The 21,224-nt window shown below is 39.9% G+C and overlaps 1 protein-coding gene across 2 annotated transcripts; it reads left to right on the plus strand.

Annotated features, from left to right (window-relative positions):
• LOC119718852 (glutamate decarboxylase 1-like) lies at nucleotides 1-17,427 on the plus strand. 2 transcript variants are annotated; one of them, XM_038188271.1, is made up of 16 exons: nucleotides 1-938; nucleotides 1,751-1,828; nucleotides 4,459-4,692; nucleotides 5,656-5,746; nucleotides 6,312-6,418; nucleotides 7,183-7,298; nucleotides 9,490-9,569; nucleotides 9,911-9,965; nucleotides 10,333-10,449; nucleotides 11,168-11,232; nucleotides 11,531-11,609; nucleotides 11,931-12,080; nucleotides 12,470-12,519; nucleotides 13,239-13,293; nucleotides 13,818-13,907; nucleotides 16,011-17,427. In XM_038188271.1, exons 1-16 carry the CDS (start codon nucleotides 632-634, stop codon nucleotides 16,182-16,184), a joined length of 1,848 nt encoding a protein of 615 aa, XP_038044199.1. In that variant the 5' UTR covers nucleotides 1-631; the 3' UTR covers nucleotides 16,185-17,427. The 2 variants fall into 2 exon arrangements, with proteins under 2 accessions (XP_038044199.1, XP_038044200.1); XM_038188272.1 differs by lacking the exon at nucleotides 1,751-1,828.
• The last annotated feature ends 3,797 nt before the right edge of the window (nucleotides 17,428-21,224 follow it).

Raw genomic sequence — 21,224 nt, forward strand, 5'->3', positions numbered from 1 at the left:
GCGAGGATCGGTAGAAATGACAGGACGGTGATAGTCGACGCAGAAACAGGTGTTCTGCTGGTACAGTAGTACACAACCGCTGCTTCTGTGCATGCATTGTGAGCGGAGATCCTACATCAACGAGAAAATCAAAATATCGGTCAGTGATGTTCAGGGAGTAAATGTGAAACCTAAATTCACGCTCAACGTGTTGTCGCACAAGAAATCGTATCCCACACGACGTAGAAACCGTGTTGTTGGAACTTCGACTTTATTTTTTGCGGCCACAATTTTGACTAGTTATACTCTCGCCGATTTCGACAAAGACCCGAGTTATGAATGCGACAGCTCTGAAACGAGCAGGCACGATTCTCGCGATATTTGAACGAGAGAGTTCCGAACACTCAGCCTGTGAACAGACAAACTTGTGGACCTCAAAGAGTCGGTTGCAGACAAGTTGTCTGAAATTCCTTTAGAAAGCAAGCTCAAAATCCTGAATTGTCATCAGTTTATCATCACCGACTTCAAAGGAGACTCGAGATCGACACGACTGTGCCGAAATCACTTGCTATCGAAATCGCTTGCTTCTAAATATCGCGGGTAATTCTAGCTTAGCAGTTAAGTTACCAAGCATTTGGATTCGAAGGAAACCATGATCAGCGACACCAACCTCATCGAGACGGTATCTGAGGAAGCGGAGCTCCTTCAGACTGAGAACAACACCGAACAGCGGGAGAACCAAGACGTCTCGGACAACCTGACCAGCACTACCAACAACCGGCCCAACCAGGGGAAGAATGTGGGCAATCCACCGGCACCCAGACGGCGCGTCATCGGTGACCGGCCTCGGCTGGTTGACCGTACCGTCAGCGAAGGCCAACTCCTGGTGCCTAAGAAGAACCTGCGACAGCAAGACTCCGAGGAAGATCACCCAGACTTCTATGAATTCCGCGCTAAAGGTATTTGGACTATTTGTTTTGTATCTCGACCTGTCCAACGTCATAGCAGAAATCTTTACACAATTCATAAATAATTGTATACTTTTAATCAGCTAACATTTGTGTGTAGTATTAAAACCAGTCTTAAAATCTGCTATCAGCATCTCGAGCATGCATGTCAGCTTCAAAATGTAAACCTCAAAATGAGGCTCCACATCAGAAAGGAATGCACATCACAGGTACATTAAATAAAAACAACCAAAGAATTTGACATGTACTTATTTTGCATCATACTCCTTTTAATTTTAGATTGACAATTTTGTTCGCAATACGTATATCTACAGCAATGTAATAATATATTTCCGAGACAAAATGTTACCAACCACTATTTCCTATACTCTAAAGTTATGTTAAAAATACACATGTTACTCTGACCCTGTTTCGTGCTAAATCTTTGTAAAACGGAATCCGCTCCTCTATGCTAATTCGGTTGGTATAGCTATAATCCTATATCTGAACAGTTGGACGGGAGAGGGTGATGTTTTACTAACAGAACAATTCGTCTCCAAAACTCTAAGGGGAGGGGTGGGGTGACATGTCACCCCTTTTTCACTTAGGCGTGCTTCGCAAGGCCATACAGTTTCAAACGACCCATTTGCAGCTTGAATGAGCCCATCAAATCTAGTCACTGATAGACAACTTTCTGAGGTAATTCAATAAGTACAAACTCCATTCATACAGTGTCTTGGCATCAAAATCTTATAAAGTTGCATTTTTCGACTTTCTATTTTCCCGCCATTTTGCTTTCCCGACCCCCTTTTGTTTTGCTACAGACAACGTAATGAAAACTTATTGGTTGCAACAGACCTTCATGAGTTGGTGGGCCTTGCGAAGCACGCCATTCGCTGCAGGTAGGAACCTTATCAGAGTGGCTGATAATCCCCCCCCCAAAAAAAAAAAAAAAAAGAGAAAAAAAAGAAAAAAAAGATAAAAATAAATAAATAAATAATTAATTATAATAATAATAAAAAGTTAATAATTCAAAAAAAATATCTAAGTAAAATTACTCCAAAATTGAATTAAAATTTCACTCAAATTTGTAGAAATTCAAGAACCGCACCAGAAAAACCAGACAGCAGAAACAGGTATAACATGCTAATAAAAAAATCTAAAAAACATGTCTCCATTGAAGTAATGAATCGCATGAATGACTTTGAAATAATTTAACGATTTTTTTTTTCAATCTAATAGCAAAGAGACAATAGTTTAACACCCATGCTTATTTCATCTGCAACGTTTGAGTGCAATCGGACAAATCAAGGGGTTATATAATAATAATAAAAAGTTAATACTTAAAAAAAAATATCTAAGTAAAATTACTCCAAAATTGAAGTAAAATTTCACTCAAATTTGTAGAAATTCAAGAACCGCACCAGAAAAACCAGACAGCAGAAACAGGTATAACATGCTTATAAAAAAATCTAAAAAAATAGTCTCCATTGAAGTAATGAATCGCATGAATGACTTTGAAATAATTTAACGATTTTTTCCCAATCTAACAGCAAAGAGACAATAGTTTAACACCCATGCTTATTTCATCTGCAACGTTTGAGTGCAATCGGACAAATCAAGGGGTTATATCTCATTAGTAATCGATAATTTACGTAAGGGGCTTTGAACGAGCACCTCTTTTTTGTGCACTCTGAATTAATAAATCTTAATCTCTTGCTACAATGTGTTCGAATACTTCATATTTTTGCAAGCACACTACCTCCACATTAAAAAATGGTGTTTAAACGTGCGCAATACATCAGACGAAATCCCTCCCGAAAAACAAACAAACAGATTTCGGTCTTTTCCCGTTTGGGTTAAAGCCCTTCAGGTTGGTCTAATGTGTTGGAACAACAATATTCATAAAGAGTTAGACAATATGGATACGCTTAAATAATGAAAGGTTTGCGGAAACACCATGTGCGAATAATTTCTCAACTAAGAGAATGGTTCTGAAAAGAACCAGAGGTATACGCTTAATAAAGTTATTCATTTAGCGTGGACATTGTTTGAACTCAGAATTAGATTTATCAAAACATTTTTCAAATAGTCGGCAATATATTTCCACAAACTGCAAGTAGCAGCTGCACATACTGTGTCCAACCCGTTTATGCTTCCTGTAGTAATAAAGCAAGTACACAATGATTACACAAATAACCTCTGGGTATAAAGATCCTCTTCTAAAAACCTTTGAAATTTGGCGCGTTTTTATTTCCTCTTTGAGGTGATTCCAAGGAAAATGGAGCAGACAGAGAATCAGTGAAATTACTGCCTCAGGTTATCATTCCGCAGACAAGAAAGTACGCGGTGATATTTGTCTAAACCTGCTCGTATTTACCCTCGAAATCATGTCAGGGGTATCCCTACACTGTTGCCCCCGGTACTAGTCCCCGCTATCCGACACCCTCTATGACCAGTCCGTTATAATTCGATTCTCCACCATCAATCTCTGCCTGTATTTGTACAACTGTGGTCGTCCCCCCGCGCGCCCCGCCACTAATTCGTATCGATTCGGCCTTATGAAAATGTTTTGCGGGATTTAATGAAGAGCGCTAGGCGCGCGAGGCGGGTTCCAGATGGCCGTTTACGATGGGCGAAATCTCCCGTCTGACTGAATTGGTCACTGCGCTGCAGCTATAGGCTACTGTAGGCCTACTGGTTCTCATTTTGTATTCGAAGAAATGCTAGTTTTCATTCCAGGACACGAATGGACAATGGCACCGGTTCAAATAACAAGACTCAATTGGAAACAGTAACTGGTCATGATCTCCGGAAACAATCACAATCCACCGAAAGCTCCAGGTTCTATAGTTTCCGTGAACTTGATTTCCACTATAGCCCTAAATCATTAATTCCTTTAAAATGTAGAATTATGTCACGAAAACCTTCCACAGACGTAGACCTAATCTAAAAATACACAAAACAAAACTACTCAAATTTTTCTTTAACAGAATTATCAACTGAAACCATATGTACAAAAACTACCAAAACAGCAGACGAAAGCTCTTATGAAAACAAAATCCTCCCACAAACCGAAGGAGCCGATAGTACGACAATGGCGGTAAAATGTCCTCCAGCATCTGTGCTCTTTACCATAGTCACCGATGATGGAGTACACGTAGTTTATAGGTCCAAATCATTTCACTACGAAGTAGTTATGTCTGTTATAGGTAAATGCATCTCTAATGCCGCATCGAATCAAGTGGTCAGTAATATTCGTCCAGGAAGGAAGGTTTCAGGCATTATTTACCGGCTTATTGGGTCTGGGAAAGCTCCATAAAAAAAGTGGTTTTCACAAAATATTTTTTTTGTCGTGATGCCGACTTTCATTTTGCAATGCATGCACATCTCTTGAAAAACAGGTGGCTTGAGCTGTGTTAAAATTTGGGCAAAACAAATTTAAGAACCATGCTCAGGTGCTTGTTTTGCCTGTCGATTGCCTGTGATTCAATAGCAAAATTATCATGTATCTTGACATATTTCTTCCCAGATCTTCTTCCCTGCAAAGGGGGCGCTGGCCTGACCACCAAGTTCCTGAAGGAGGTTCTAGAAGTCATCCTGGAGTACGTACAGGGAACCTTTGATCGTTCCAGTAAGATCCTGGAGTTTCATCACCCCAACGAGCTGAGAGAGCGACTGCATCTGGAGATCCCTGACAAGGCTGAGAACCTAGACCAGATACTGCAGGATTGTCAGAACACGCTCAAGTACTGTGTTCACACAGGTAAATGAATATGATATTCTAATTCTATAGAGAGCCTTCACACTGGTATTAAATGAAGACCCGAGCTTGATTTTCTTGATGACTAAAGGGCGTATGCACACCGGTAAATGAATATCCAAGCTTGATATTCTTATTCAAAATTCACACCGGTAAATGAATACTCATGCTTGATATTCTTAATCTAAATGCATTATGTGCGCGCATCCCAGTAAACTTTGACTCCTTCTATAGTATTGGGCACTCAATTCGGCACAAGACCTGAAATGGGCTTATGTTCGAAGTCTGGCTGCAGCAAAGCGGTGCAGTGTGGACGGTATAGACCAAAATTGGTCTGGGAAGGGAAGCTGTAAATTCAAGATGGTTCAGAGCCTAAAATTAGGCCTACCTGAGTCCATCAATGACGCACAAAATCTAATGGCTACCAACTTATTGTTTTTAGGGGGTGGGGGTGGAGTATGTTGCGCCCTCAAGTAGCAATGCTAACCTCGGAATTTCACGCCTTGCACCTTTCCGTTTTTCAGCGTTGGCGTAAAAAAATATCTGCGCTAACTCCGTAAGCGCTGAGCCCATATTTTTGGGATGTATGCATGCGCAAAAGTAATCTTTCCTTGGTAATTTGTAAAATATTCTTACTGTCAGCGCGTAAGCTTCCGCCCTTTTTAGCACAGATGACTTGCCTTCGAGATAAGCAAGCCTATGTTAAAAGTGCCGGCTCCGTGTGCATTTATAGAAAAACGCATCTGAATGGGCGCACCCTTTCGCCGGCGTCCATAAACGACAAAGATGTTTTGCAGAGAAACGCGCTGCATCTTTATTATTCTCGAAATCAGATTGTACTTGAAATAACTAAGATCGTTTTATAAAAAGGTAGAAAATATGAGTCAAGTGCCAGCTGCGGATCTCGAGACATTGGCGGAATTCATTGTAATTTGGAAGTTCGTTATGTTCATTCCCTTTACGCAGGTCATCCGCGCTATTTCAATCAATTATCGACGGGTCTGGATGTGATATCAATGGCAGGAGAGTGGCTTACTGCCGCTGCTAATACTAATATGTAAGTTGATTAAAATCCTTTGAATTATTTTTAATATAGCATATTAAAAACTGTTCTCTGTTGGTACATGCATATTCTTCAATAAAAATAAAGATTGGCCTTTCCCCACTAAAATTTGAAGGGGAAGGTGGTACACAGACTACAATTATTCAAAAATTCGCCAAATCGTATAAATTTTTTCAATAATTGTCTTGTTTCTTCAAATTGTCTTTGCCAACTCTTTACCCATCCACAATAAAATATCACCTTTCCCAGCTTGCACTGGTTACATTGACTATAAAAAGGGGGCAATTAGCAGATAAGTTGTAGGCCTATTATCGTACGAAGAAAATCCTACTTTCCTAAGATGGGGTTCCCGGAGTAAAATCGCTGAAGCCCGTTATCTTCATTGAAATTTCGGGTGTTGCATCATCATTTCATGTGAATTCTGCACCTCAAAAATTGTTTTTTTACTGTACTTACTAATCCCGATTTTAAGAGATGCAGGTTCCATTCAAATAACTTATTGTAATTATAGCTCAACTGAGCTGTGGAATCTGGCCGGATGGTCTCTTTTTTTTGGCAGGTTTACCTACGAGATAGCTCCGGTGTTCACGCTGATGGAGCGAGCCATTCTCAAGAAGATGCGGGAGATAATCGGCTATAAAGACGGCGACGGCATCTTTGCTCCCGGTAAGACGAGCAGGGTTGGATCCAGTTTTGGATTAAGAGGGGGTTTAGCTGCCAAGAGGGGCTTAAAGCATGCCTTTGCAGTGTGTTTCTGCATGATTTTACTATTTTTTGCGGCCCAAGGGGCGGGGGGGGGTTAACCACCGTATATCCACCACTGGACGAGTATGCATGAGCTTCAAAACTCCGCCTTTCTAGATCACAAAATGGAAAAAGGGAGCTAGGGAATTATTAGTTTGAATCGATAGGCGGCAGCAGATTAGCCAGGCGTTGTTGATTTTATTAATCACGTGTTTCTGAGCATGCGCATAAACGTTTGAGACCGGTAGCAATGCATTTACACTTGTACTTCTGCATTTGAAAACAGACTTCACAAATAATAACTAAGAAATGAGTTCGCAAGTGTGTATAAATAAGACAAGGTTTCTCCTGAGTGCCCCTAAGAGTTTAATTTGTGTTACGTCATTTTAAGTCAATGATAAGACGAACTTTCGGCAAAATATTTTGTTTCCCGACTTTCTAAGACCGCGTCGCAGTGTAAATGGCCAGAAACACAAAATCCTGGTTACGTTATTTTCACACCACGTTGGAAGGGTGCTAACGCGTTCTGAAGTTTTAAAAACAAGATTTACCGATTTATGTGCATTTGTGCATAATTCATGCATTCTCTAAAATGTCGCACATGTCCAGTTGACCACAGGATACGGTGGCATGGTGGGTATACAAGCGAACATCTAAAATTGCCAGTGGTTGTTTCATTATCATAGGTGGCGCTATTTCTAATCTGTACGCCGTGATGTGTGCCAGGCATAAATACGTGCCATCGTGTAAACGCAGAGGACTCAGCGGTGCGCCAAATCTAGTTCTCTTCACTTCAGAACATGTAAGTAAAGTTAAATGGAATAACTGATTTTATACTTTTACAAAGTGAAATGAATCAGCTAGACCGCAGACAAGAAGGATGATAGGTGAATTTAATACCTCTCGTTTTAATACTTGTTTTGTAAATCTTTCTTTAGGGAAGTTTTTTACTAAAAGGTAGCATGGGTATTTTGGACCGGCAAGCTTGGTGGTCGAGTGGTAAGACGTCTGCACCAGAAAGCAGGAGGTCGTGGGTTTGAGTCCCACCCGAGTGATAGTTTCTCAGTTTCACTATCGGGGGTAACACACTGAGTATACAGTGTTTATGCTTTGATGAATTTAGAACCAAATGTTTAACATGGCTTTGGTCACAAGAAATCCACATGTCTTTCACTCATGCATGGATAAAAGGCTGAAATCCCCCGTTCTGTTTACAACTGACGCGGCAGCTATTCTTTGCCTAGCGTATTATAGTTACGAGCCGAAGCTGCAGTTTTAAAGGGAATGTACATGTACATCATTGGTTTTTGCTGTAATTTTCAGAAATGAACTATATGAGGGGTTAGTTCAATAGATCAAATATTGTTACACAAACATGTTTGAAGTTTTGTGTTAGAAAATGCTGGAAAAACCAAGAAAAACAAAAATGTTCAAGAAGTCTGGTTCCCTGACTCCACTAAAGATGAAATGGATCAATTTATAGATGCCGGAATATTGTAAGGTATGGGAACCAGTCTAGCTGGCCTGCACCCGTTCATGAACATGTAACCAATAGCAAACAAAATTTGGACTGAAAACATGGTAAATTTGGAGCAACAGTTGAAAAATAGAAAAATAGCCCCTTTAAAACGTTGCTTTTTGAGTGTGACTGCAAAGCATGGACTATGGACGACCCTGTGTACGTCAAGGCTGTGCAACCAGCTCTGCGAGAGGCTATATTTAACCACACAATAGTGGAAGGCGGAGCCGAGAGAGTTATAGTCTTGATTCATGTCCAAGTTCAAGTGTGATTATTGACATCATTACAATGACTGTTTTAAAACAAAAGGAAATATACTACACAGCAGAATAAATAGTATGGGGGTTGAACGGTAAGCGGAAGCTTGCACTGGGTCTTTACCACCTTTCATAATTAAATACATGTACTAGCTGAATTAACACTTTTTAAATCACCAAATCACAAACTAATAAGTTACATTTAACTACAACGAGAATCAACAAGTCCCCACCGTAATAGCTTTCAATGAAGTTAAATCGGATCATTGGTAACAACAGTATGGAAACATAATTCATTTGGCTTTGATCTCTTTTCACGAGATCGCTATTCCGTCCCGAGTTCTACGCAGTAGACCTTGACAAAAGACTAGATCAGCAAATAATGGTTGTTTACTATTCATGTATTCACTTTGACCCGCACAAGCGTCATATTTTGCTGGCAATTTTGCTGGCAACATTTCTCGATATAATACTTCATTTTTTACTCGGTTTGGCGATTCTTGGAGTGACTGCTCAGTAGTAGTTCTCATTCTTCGACACAGATTTATTGTAGGTCCTACACCCATTAAAAATATATGATAAAAGCCAACAATTCGAGTCCATTTCTAACATCTAACAACATAGTTCCGGCCACAACGTGATAGGAAAACCTGAAAATTTAGACAACATAAAAGACAACTTTTTTCCTTATAATTTAAGCTGAGGGCTATCGTTACAGATCCCCTAACGGACAGTTGCTTCTCGAACCAACACGCAAAACGTCAGCACAGACTGTCTGCTGATGTGTGGGTTCGAGGGGCCAGGGGGCGGTGTAACGGTGGAACTCAGTTTTGTCTCAAAACTCGCCAGGTTTTTTTTCGGATGAAATTATCATTTTATTATTGTTTTTCTCCATGCCTTAGATCTTCCTAAAATAAACATTTAACATGCTGCCAGACTTCCTTTTGTGTGTGTGTACGACTATCATTGGAAACATCACTATAAAAAGCGTGTTTGAAGTACAGGGGATTGGGAAAACAATTTCCACTACTTGTTTACCAGGGCGATGACCTATTAGTTTGCGGACGCTTTGGGGAATATTTTTCCCATCTGTTTTTGAATGAGAGAGAAAAATGGAATGTTAAACATGTATTAAAAAGAACATCTACTATGTCAAAGTTACATAAAAAATAACCATTAATTCCTGGGTGATTTTGTTTTAAACACATAACACACAGAGTCACTTTTCGCTGAGAAGAGCAGCTGCAATCCTTGGCATTGGAACCGACAATGTCGTCTACATCGACACAGACAAAAGGTAATTATCTACAATTTCATTGAAGTCTGAGTACCAAAAAAGGGCGCTAAACAGTTTCTTGGTTAACTGAGGAAGATTCTTTTTTGGGGGTGGGGGGTGGGGGAAGGAGGAGGTGGACTCGTAGTCTTGTACATTGATGATTGCAATGGAATGTTAAATACACAGTGGGAAAAGATTGTCGAACGGTGTGCTTCAAATAACAAACGGGATTCCAATTCAAAATGTAGCTAGCTTCACAATGAAATCACGGACTCAATCTATTTTTCTGCAAACAAAGATGACACGATTAACGAATCGGGGATCTCCCAATTATATCCACGTTCACATTTTGTCAAATATAGAGGCAAGATGAGCCTAGAAGATTTAGAGAACAAGATACAGCAAGCAATTGCAAGGGTGAGTATGAAACTATCAGAAAAAAATAAGAGAAAATGTCGAAAAGGATATTTTTAGTTATTTATCTCGGGTTAGTTTTTGGTTCAAAACGTCGTGTCAAATGTATCCAAAAATTGTTGCGTAACGCTTAAATTCAAAAGAAAACATTGTATTGGTTTGCATTACAGGAAAACGAGGATCAAAACTTCTTATTTTAAAAAAGACGTGCTTTCTCAAGTTTCATAATCTCATCTTTACCTTTGGAAGATGGAGGCAAAACAGGAGGTTTTTGTTAAAAGAAAACCAAAAACGATTTCATTTTCGAGTGTTAATTTTCAATACGTTCATATCTTTGAATTTTGAGTGTACTATCTGCTTTTTGTTTTAGGGCGATAAACCATTTTTCGTCAACGCGACTGCAGGTACTACTGTACTAGGTGCATTCGATCCGCTCAACGCCGTGGCCGATATATGCGAGAAATACGACTTGTGGATGCATGTCGATGTGAGTATATGGCGCCCTCTCTCAAATGCGGACTGCCAAAACAATAATTAAGTCCCAGGACACTAGTTGCAGTTTGGTTCATATCGAAAACGAACGTCACAAAATGCTAGGATCTATCAATGCATGCATCGTCAATTTTAACTGATTGTTTTCTTACGGTTTTGCACCCTTGAAATGCTGTTGCGTGAGGCTTATGGAAAGCGCCCTCAGTTTTCTCGCAAAACCAAAAAACCAAACTGGAAGCAATACCACCAACTTTTTGTCATCGATTGTACAATGTACAATCGATGACAAAAAGTTGGTGGTATTGCTTCCAGTTTGGTTTTTTGGTTATGCGAGAAAATTGGGGGCGCTTTCCATAATTTAAAATCTTGGTCGAAACAATGATCTACCACGTACATGCACTGATATCCGCCAGATGGCAAACGGCATTCGTAATATCTTACTGAGTATTAATATGCCCAAACCAGCGGCGTGAGTATGGTTAAAATTTTAAGGGGCACCTATAGGGGTGCACAATTTATCAAGGGGGGGGGCACTGAAGGCAAAACGTTTTGTTAATTCTGTTCGGTTCAAGATTTAAAATAGGGGGGGGGGGCACCCGGGAGGCACGGACATCCGCTGGGGGCACGTGCCCCCTTTCCCGTGGTCTCCCCCGTAGTTACGCCACTTGCCAAACCCCGCATCAAAAACAGAATCAACATTTTGTTGTTTGCAGGGAGCGTGGGGTGGAGGTGTCCTCATGTCCAGGAAGCACAGACATAAACTGGACGGCATCCATAGGTGAGGCAACGCAGGTGGGATCGAGATTGAAAATATGGCATAAAAAAACCGAAGTGCGAAATACTTATAGTCATCCTTGGATTCTCTTTAACTCTGACGGGAACGAGTGCACAAAATGGGGGTAGGACTCATCTGACTGGTAATTTTCTGCCAAGGGGATGCTCCACTCAAATCTTGGTATTGTTCTTGCCTTCACCATGATGTAATGTTGTCTGAAACAATTCTAAAAATCCTCTTGAATCAAAGATCATGTATATACCAAATTTATTTTTCTGTTTTTTTTGTCTACTTCTTACAGGGCCGATTCCGTGACGTGGAATCCTCACAAACTCATGGGTGTGTTGCTCCAATGCTCGGCTATTCTGATCAAGGAGGACGTAAGAAATAGAAGAAGGTTATATTGTTTAAAGCCCAAATGATGAGTAAGATAGAACCGTTGTAGTAGAGGTGTTGTTTGTATGTTTAAGTAATCTCTGATCAGCTAAGAAAATCGCAGAGAATTGTGGGAGTAATGAGCAGCCAAACGCTGTCGTAAATAGAATAGTACACGCCACGAAAACAGGTTTTTTTTTATAATGATGAGGTGTTTACTTTTTTATTACGCAGAAATGAACAAAACTTGAGCTATACACAAACAAGGTAGCCTACCCTTTGATGTACAGTAATTTTAAGTCTTTCTTTCTTTCTTTTCCTTTTAGGGAATTTTAGAGGACTGCAACTCGATGAGGGCGCCCTACTTGTTCCAGCAGGACAAGCATTACGATGTATCCTACGACACGGGTGATAAGACCATGCAGTGCGGCAGGCACGTGGACGTGTTCAAATTCTGGCTCATGTGGCGGGCCAAGGTAAACGGCAGCCATTAATTATTGCACGTTACCTTGACATTTTTATGGTCGATTGAGGGCACTGTACCGATGTTATTTTTGGGTTTTTTTCGTTCAAAATATGGACTACTCACAGCAATTATGTCGGACTTTTTTCACTCCAGACAACACAATGTAGCCTCGCCTCGTGTTCGGACCATCCCTCTGGTTTAAAAAAACGCCACATCCTATTTTTACGAAGTGTTTAAATACAGAAAACAAGAATTTTTTTTTTTGAAAGGTAGGCCTAATCAGTTAATAAAATTTAACAGCCTGTGCAAACTCGCCATTCCAAATCGTAACGAACTCCTTTTACCTTCTTCTCCCTCAGTTCACATAATCCATTTTATATCGATCTGTTCTTCTTCCAGGGAACACGAGGCTTCGAGAATCACGTCAATAAACTCTTCGAGCTAGCCGGGTAAGTAAGCTATACAGTTCATTGTTAGTACAATATTATTGCACGAATAAACACTTATATGTACCCGAAAATGATCGGGAAGTGTGTCTTAAAAAACCATATACATCTCTTCGATGCAAAATTCAATTACACGTACCCGTTACAGCTCGTCGCCCATGGCTGTATAAACGTGTAAGTTGCTTCAACGACTAACGGTATTTCTATCGTTTTTGCTTTCTCGTTTGCATAATTTCGTTTAATTTCCGGAGCCAGGAAAGTATATAACTTTTAACGGAAAGTATAACTAATAACTACAAACAACAAAGGCGCCGAAGAACTAGTGGCTTTAAATTACACACACAATCGAAGATGTAAAACAAGGGCTGTAATTGCATCTGCCCTCAAACCACGACGATCGTTTGGAGGGGACTGTGGCATAAAAATAGCTACATTCGTACTTTCCAATGTTTACTCTGTCAAAAGGGCGACATGGAATGTATTTGCAGCTGCCTGACCCATTAAGCAGCCAGGGTTTTGTTTGCCAGTTGCATGCAAAATAGAATGTTCGTCCCGTTTAGCCCATTTTCACTGTCCCAATTTTGCTTCTATCAGCGTCCCGATTTTGTTTCTGCCACTCTGCACCCCCGCTGGCTGCGTCATTGGGCCCTGACTTGGTCAGTTTTCGCATCAAAAGTGGGTTGGTGAAAGTCACTGATTTCGTTCTCTTTCTCCAATCATAGATATCTGCTGGAAAAACTGAAGTCGAGGGAAGGCTTCAAGCTGGTGCATGAGAAGGTGATTGGATATGGCTGCAATTGATTCTCTGTCCATGGTGTGGCCAGATAGTGATGGATTTTTTTCTTGGGAGGGGGTGTTAAGCTTACAAGATATGGCCCTGATTTTTCCCCATTTTATTTCATGAGGCAGAGGAAGATAAGAGGGGCTGAACCCAATGTCAGTCCACTTGTTACACCAAGGGTCCTTTCCTTAACCGCACGATCGTCGACCTTGTGTATTTAACTCTCTGTAGCTAGCTTTGAAGTTAAGGAAAGGAGTATAGAACCTGCGGACAGGACAGGGGTAATGAGTGGAGCACATTGATTGATCGAAATTGATTAATTTATTCAAATGTCATTGATGATAAAGATTATTATTATTTTTTTTTGAAATTCTTCATCAAGTGTCATGCTGAATTGTCATATAAGTTCACCACCACTGTTAGTTTGGTACGAAGTCTCTTTTGAGGAATTTGGTACTTTGCGTCGTGTAAGGCACAATCACTCTCATTGGCTGATTCCCCGTCTCGTTTGTGTTTTCAGCCTGAACACACTAATGTGTGCTACTGGTATATACCGCCCAGTCTAAGGGCCATGGAGGAAGGAACGGAGAAACAGCTTCTACTTCACAAGGTATAGACAAACAGAGGGACGGACAAACATATGAAATAAAGACATTTACTAGATGGACGGCTGAGATTGAGAGCACATGTACAGGGGTGTCTAAAAAATCCCGAACCCTCAAAGCGTCCTTTAATTAACAACGCAGTCTCCCTGGTATTACATACATTCCGAGGACAGTTACGTAGAGAGAGAATAACATATTATTTGATGTCCTCGAACGTCCATCTTTCGTTGAAAACGGTCCTCGAAGTTAAGTCTGTGTGTGCGTGCACTACATCCACTCGGAGGACAGACAGACAAAAGGAGAACAATAGATTCTTTGCTGTCCTCAACGTCCATCTTTCGTTAAAAACGGTCCTCGATTGTCCTTTTGTGTGCTTCATTATGGGAAAGTGTTACAGGGATATAATTGTAAAATATGTGTCCTTCCAAGAACCTTAACTTTTGCGAGGTACATCAGCCACTAAAGAGCCCTTGCCTGCAATCGATCGTCACGTTATCGTCAGATGACTTTTGCAACTGGCCACTAAATTAAATTAGTTAGTTAGCAATTGGAGCCTTAAAGAATTAAGCTTTTTAAGTAATAGGAAACAAATGACAGAATGCTGAAACAAATCGAACGTGTTCAAATGTGCGGCTGGCAAAGTGCCTTAGACCAGAGCTCACCGTTAAAATGAATTTTCCACTTAAGTGGACTGACCTAGATATTTTATCCTCCAGACAAAAGCTCTCACCCCTCGCTAATGCATGTACCCAATGTCACGATATCCAAGGGTTTCCTTCAGCGGATGAACATCGCAAATGCCGCGTCCGTTTCCCAAAATGGAGCCTCTGCAAACACTAGTGCCAACCTGCAGTGATCAATGGTGTTTGTCTGAGGTCGGTCAGCTCCGGGATCGCTTAGCCAGCGGGCGAGCCGAACTCAATATACCATCGGTCCTTTAGGGAATATTTACCCTCGAAAGAAACCGGGAATTGCCGCTGACTATACGCGACTTTGGTAATTTATAGCAGAGGATCTTTTGTTTTTACATATTGCAATCAAACGACAACCTGATGTCAGACGTGGCGAAGAGGTTATTAGCAGCCAAAAAAAAAAAAAAAGGACCGAACAATTTGAGAATAATCTGACTTAAAAGGAAAAAACGTTATCAAGTCATGTGAAATCTGTCCGCTTAAAAGAATTTGAAAATGCTTAAAAAAATTAAGACAATTTGCTTGAAATTGTTTTTCCTCCCAAGTTTAAAACGTTTCAGCCCGACTGAGATGAGAAATAAAATATTGCATAGTACAAAAATTGGAGCACGTTCTTTCCAAATTAAGAACGGACGACTTGAAATAACAGCCTTACTAGTACTTGGCGTGTTTTGTCACGTCACTGAAATGTTCGTTTCTTTCCAATTGAAAGCCAGGAGACATCCGCACGAGTGCTTTGTTTATTTATTCAGCCCCCATATTGGCACCGTGGGTTTTTTGATTCCCTGGCTCGATCTTATTTTGTGATGGAGGTTATGATTCCCGGTTCACTGTAAGTTGGTCAAGGTGTTGCGTCTGAGAAATCAACAAGCTAGCGAACTATTGCACATTATTCATTATTTATACACGATTCTCAATCTAATCCTTTTTATTCCTTTTCGTGAGCTCCGTGTGCTACCAAATCTGAGCGATTTTGAAATGAAACACCGTGAGATCAACAAGTTAAATGTCTGTGTCCATATCGCTAGAACAGTAACATTGAAATAAAACTAGCACCATTTTGTAGGCTTCAAATAGTCGCCAGTTTGGTATACTTTCGACACCCCATTTGGAAGCTCACAAGATACTTTCGACACCCAATTTGGTAGTTCACAAGCTACCTCTTACTAGGTAGTTGCTTGGCAGTCGACAGGTTTCTACCTGATAACATTAGCACTACATTGTATTTTGGTTGGCATGGAATTATTGCCACTTTGGCATACTTTCGACACCCCATTCAGTAGCTCATAATTCAGCTATCTCTTGCGCAGGTATAGTTGCTAGGCAGTCGACAAGTTTCCACCTGATCAATGATTGATGAATTAATTACCACTTACCGAGCACTTCCTCCTCCTTTCATCCCCCGTGTACCGACAGGTCGCACCGGCCATCAAAGCCCGCATGATGGCCACTGGTACACTGATGGTCGGTTACCAGCCACTGGGAGACAAAGTCAACTTCTTCCGGATGGTCTTCTCTAACCCGGCAGCCACCAAAGCGGATGTGGACTTCTTGCTGGACGAAACAGAGAGGCTGGGCCGCGACCTGTGATTGATGAGGAGATTGTATATGATGGTAGTGATGCGTGGGATGGGAGAAAGGGGGGGGGGGGGTCATGGAAGAAGCAGATAGGGCTAAAATTAGAAGCGTAAAATTGGAAAAGAAATTGTAAGCTCACGAACGTCGAACAGCAATAAAACTTTATTACTGCACACGGACCAATTGGCTCTGCAACCTTCGAAATACATAAATAAATTACAAGTTAAATGTAGGTCACTTTTAGAGATATGTGTGAAGATGCGCTGTGTAGCTTAACGACGGCGTAGCAGGCGGGTTCCTGATCTTGTTATCATATACAAGAGTTTGAAAGGAAGAAGGAACCAGACATTAATGATAGCACTCGCTGGTTCGCGTGCGCTTTTATCATCCATTTACGTTGAACTGCGTATCAGCGACTTTTGGAAGGAGTTTCAAAGACGACCAATTTGATATTCAGTCAGCGTCAGATTAACAATATCAGGATCGAATATTCATAATCTGCTTCTGCCGATTTTCCTAGAATTTGCCAGAAATGTTGATCAGCTAAACATCTATAACATGACGTCATTTGGTTGCGCTGCAGTGTCCACAAGAGGGCGCTTTATATACAGATAATACTTTTCCGGATTAAACCTATTTTGGGCATAATTTGGTAATTTTTTTGAAATTCAAATGAATGCCTTCGTGTTAATTACAGGCATCATTAGGGTCAATATTCATCCGGTCAAACAATCTTTGGCACCGAAATTTACCGCTGGAGGGCGCTAAACCTATTTTGGGGAAAATTAGGCCTAAGCACAAGTGACAGTGTCATTCAGAGAATGTGACAATCGCTCAGACAATTTAGCGATTAATGTTTGTTGAAGCGAAAACAAATTGTAGCAAATCTAGGATATGTGTAACTGACAGATCATATAGTGGAGTGATATGATATAGAAAGTTTGTCTTTTTTTGAAGAGAAAAAAACAGGCTCTGTAATGGAATTTTGTGTAACAGTAACTCGAGTATTATTTATCGAAAAGTGTGGATCATGCAATACATAAGTTTATTTGACTAATTACGATAACATGCATTACCGATAGTATTTTGAGCATAATTATTATAAAATATAGAACTATATGAATATACGAATTTATTGAAGAAAATCATTGCACATAATTATAAAATGTATTGTAGAAAGTTTTTTTCTGTAGCTTTCTATTTATATAGTGTAAAATATACGCCTGAATTATGCGAATGTAATTTTTGTGTTTAAATGTTGTTCTTTTACTTATCAATTAAAATGATATAAATATTCAGATTGATTTGTAATACAATAGTTATAATTTTAAATTAATTATGGGCCGGTTCTGTTTGTGAAAAAGCTTAAGTAGAAATAAAAATTACGAGCTTTAACGACGCATGTAAATAATGTCTGGACTGCGATGGATTTGTTTGAACTGCTGGCTTGTCTAATGATAATGATTTAATTTATGAAGCAATGAATATTATTATATACATTGATCAATGAAGTCGTTTTCATTCATCGGTACAAATATGTATATTTCTGTAGTGAACTTAGTGAAGGGCCCTTTCTCTAAACTCCAACGTAAAACAAAAGTTACGCGGTTAAATATGTTAATCAAATGTATATGTAAGTGAGTATGGTTAACGGGTTTAACAGAAACGGGTTGCCCCCTTCCCCCCTCTTATCATCGAGTCCACTTACCCCCCCCCCCCCCCCATGGTGAAAACCCTAGCCACGCCGTTCTCAGTCTGGGATATGGAGGGTGCGAGCGCATTCGTGATCGTAGGTGGAGCTATTTCTATACGCAGTATGTGCGCCAGGCACAAAGACGTCCAATCGTGTAAACGCAGAGGACTGAGCGGTGCGCCAAATATAGTTCCCTTCACTTCAGAACATGGAAGTTAATATTAATTTACCCACATTGAGCCCCACCGAATGATCTGAATAAATCTCAATAATCCATGTTCAAACGATGACGTATTGGCCTACTTGGGATCATGACGAGGACTTTGCACTTGGCTGTGGGACCGAGAACCTGATTATGAATCATGCTACGTTATTATGAACTGATGAAATACGAAGTATAAAAAAAACAAGGATTACTATTCATATTATTCATGGCGAACTTTCACCTCGAGAATCACACAGGGACAATATTCCCGATGGAAATCCGTTTCGTAATAGAGAAAGCCATTGACCGAAAGACTGTTCATTCAACGTTGTGACTTCTTGACACAATTTATGCGGTGCTATAACTCATTAGAAATGCCGACAATTTAAGGCAACTCCTAACAAAAATAACACGATTCCTGTCAACACACCGTGATAAGAAGAACAGACGATTCGAGCAACATTAAAGGCTTTTTTCTTAATTATAATCATAATTAAGAAGCTTATCGACCAGGCAGTTATCACCCATATTCAGCTATACACAAAACGCCAGCGCTAACTGTCAGCTGACGTGTGGCTTTGAGAGGTTGGCTGGTGGGCTTTTTCATGTATTACACCCAAGGCGGAGGAGATGAAGATCATGTTTTTTTCCCCAGACAGAAAATTCACTTTCCGACCGAATCTAGGACATTTTTCTTTATCTCAATCGAATCGATCGATTAGCATATTTTAATCTTCTTAAGTATAACAGAGTCCCATTTCTGGCGTCTGCAACTCTCTGAAAAAGGACTTTCATTTTGCGCACAAAAATTAATGAGCCCGTCCTGCGAGAGCTGAATTATTGTCTGGCAGCAACTTATTCGCTTTTTGTGAAGAAATAGTTCAATAACTAAATAATGCAATATATAACTTTATTTGACTAATTACTTTAAAATGCATAACATATTTTTTAAACATAATTCGAACAATACAATAAAGAATCAAAAAGAGACCAAAAATTGAATTTAAGAAAACCATTGCACGTATAGAATTATTAATCATTATCTGGTAATGAAACCTAGGATTCCTAGATCCTCAAAAGCGCCCTAGGCACTGTAGCTGGCACTTCGTGCCGTCCTATTCCGCAACTCGTCCGTAGGGTCATGTCAACGAGCATTTCTCGAGCGGGAACCATTCCTCACCATCGGCGGGGCTGGCAGGGACTTTGGTCACAGGAACACTTCATTGCAGATAGGAAATGTCATTGAGAGGGATGCCAAGTTGTCGGTTTGGTAAAACAAATTTATCACTTATACTGATGGTTTCTTTTTATTTAATACCATTTTTCATCTGAAAAACAAACTGACTTGGGGTCAGTTGGTCTCCATTTAAGACATGGGTAAAGTAGTGATGGATCGTACACTGTAAATGGCAGGTGGGGAGATAGAAGCACAGAAGATGAATTGGTGGATACTCAAGCTCATAATTGAAGAAAAACGGGTATACAGCGGTTAAAGTTTACAGCGAAAAGTAGGTTACAGATAAACTCTTTACTAGAAAAAGATGTGAAGGGTGATTAAAAAGACAACAAAGGCACAATTTAATGAGCCCATGCAATGTAATTTGTTTAATGCTATCCTTGAAAATTCACCTCTGTGTCCCATTTAACCTTATTTGTAATCTTCATTTTGCCATTTTGAAGGGTATTTTGGTGCCTTTTTAATTTTTATGCAAATGCGAATTTCCATATTCATGAGCAAAACTGTGATGTCATTTTGGGCAGAAACCTCAATGTGACAGCTATTTCAGCGCAAACTTGCTACAATTTTGGATACTTTGCTGTCATAATGTTTCTTTTCTTTGGTGATTCGTTGTTTTGTCAGTACTTGGCAGTAAGCCAATGAGCAAACGTTTCTCACAAATAGTTTCATTGAGAACGTTTTGGTTTCACAATGAACAGAAAACCCCTACACTGATGAACAGTGTCTTCCTGAAATGACATCACAGCAACAGCACCCTCAGTTGTCCGGAAAAGCATGGAAATTGTTAAAATGTTAAAAAAGTGCACTTTTCAATAAAATTAACCTCAAAGGGATGCCAAATAGTTTTCACACATGTAAGAGGAGTAGAAAGGTGCAAAAAATGTGTTTCTAAGGAAAATTCATCGTATGGACTTTTATATTTAATATAAATACCTTCCAGTTTGAACTTAAGATGTGAGGCTGAATGTGTGGTTTGAGTTAACTTATCCAAACAGGCCTACGACTTTTCTTGCTCGAGCCAGACGTCTTGAATCCCTACGATCCAGTAAAATCCAATTGCATGAGTGAATATTGTGTGCATTCATTGTTACAGAATTAAGATATTAATAAGATGGAATTTGCGTCGGGGTGATGTAAATCAAATTAGGTTTTGCCCGTCACCGACGTATAAACACTGTATACTCAGTGTGTTACCTCCCGGGTGAAAGTTGGAAAGAATCACTCGGGTGGGATTCGAGCCCAAATTAAGATATATATGCCTCTAAAATGGCCGCTACGTATAAGGTCTATTTGTATTCTATGGGCTATGGGAATCTTCTTGGTATTTGGTTACACCCTTGTTCAAAACTAATGTTATAGGTTCTAATTAACAAGAATATGTTAATTACATGTTAATGTAATCTGTTAATTACATGTTAATGTAATCTGTTAATTACATGTGTGAGAGTTTGCGTCACTGTTGACGTCCAACGACAGGGCGAAACTTAATGACCTCTCTACTTCCAAGTCAATCACATCCAATCAATTAACATCAATTACTTAACCGCCATAATGATGCAAAAATACATCATTTAAATCTACTCGTGCGTCATCGAACGTGACGTAATAGGAAGGGTAACAAGTGGCAATATAAATGCGCATAGTTTTAAAAAGTTACCAATTGCATGAAGTTGTAATTGGGGGTATAGTACTTTGTTGTGACAGGCGTATTCTCGAATAAGTCAAGGAATGGTACATGGTTTCTAGTAAGAGTCTTCGAAGTTGAACATAATTTACGCAAGAAGTGGTAACTCAAATAGTTAACCGTACTCGCAGTCTGCATAAGCTTATACGTCTATTTGGAAATCATAGGCTTTTATACCCTCCAATTATATTGCGATTAGCGCGTACCATCTGACTTTGAAGATCGGATAG

The sequence above is a fragment of the Patiria miniata genome, unplaced genomic scaffold (assembly GCF_015706575.1).
Source record: "Patiria miniata isolate m_02_andy unplaced genomic scaffold, ASM1570657v1 HiC_scaffold_7, whole genome shotgun sequence".
In the NCBI taxonomy this organism is placed as follows: domain Eukaryota; kingdom Metazoa; phylum Echinodermata; class Asteroidea; order Valvatida; family Asterinidae; genus Patiria; species Patiria miniata.

Excerpts from the sequence above, each read along its gene's own strand:
- LOC119718852 (XM_038188271.1), top strand. The coding sequence starts at position 632 with ATGATCAGCGACACCAACCTCATCGAGACGGTATCTGAGGAAGCGGAG. Across the intron at positions 4,693-5,655 it reads CAAGTACTGTGTTCACACAG|GTCATCCGCGCTATTTCAAT; the intron begins GTAAATGAATAT and ends CCCTTTACGCAG. Across the intron at positions 13,294-13,817 it reads TCAAGCTGGTGCATGAGAAG|CCTGAACACACTAATGTGTG; the intron begins GTGATTGGATAT and ends TTGTGTTTTCAG.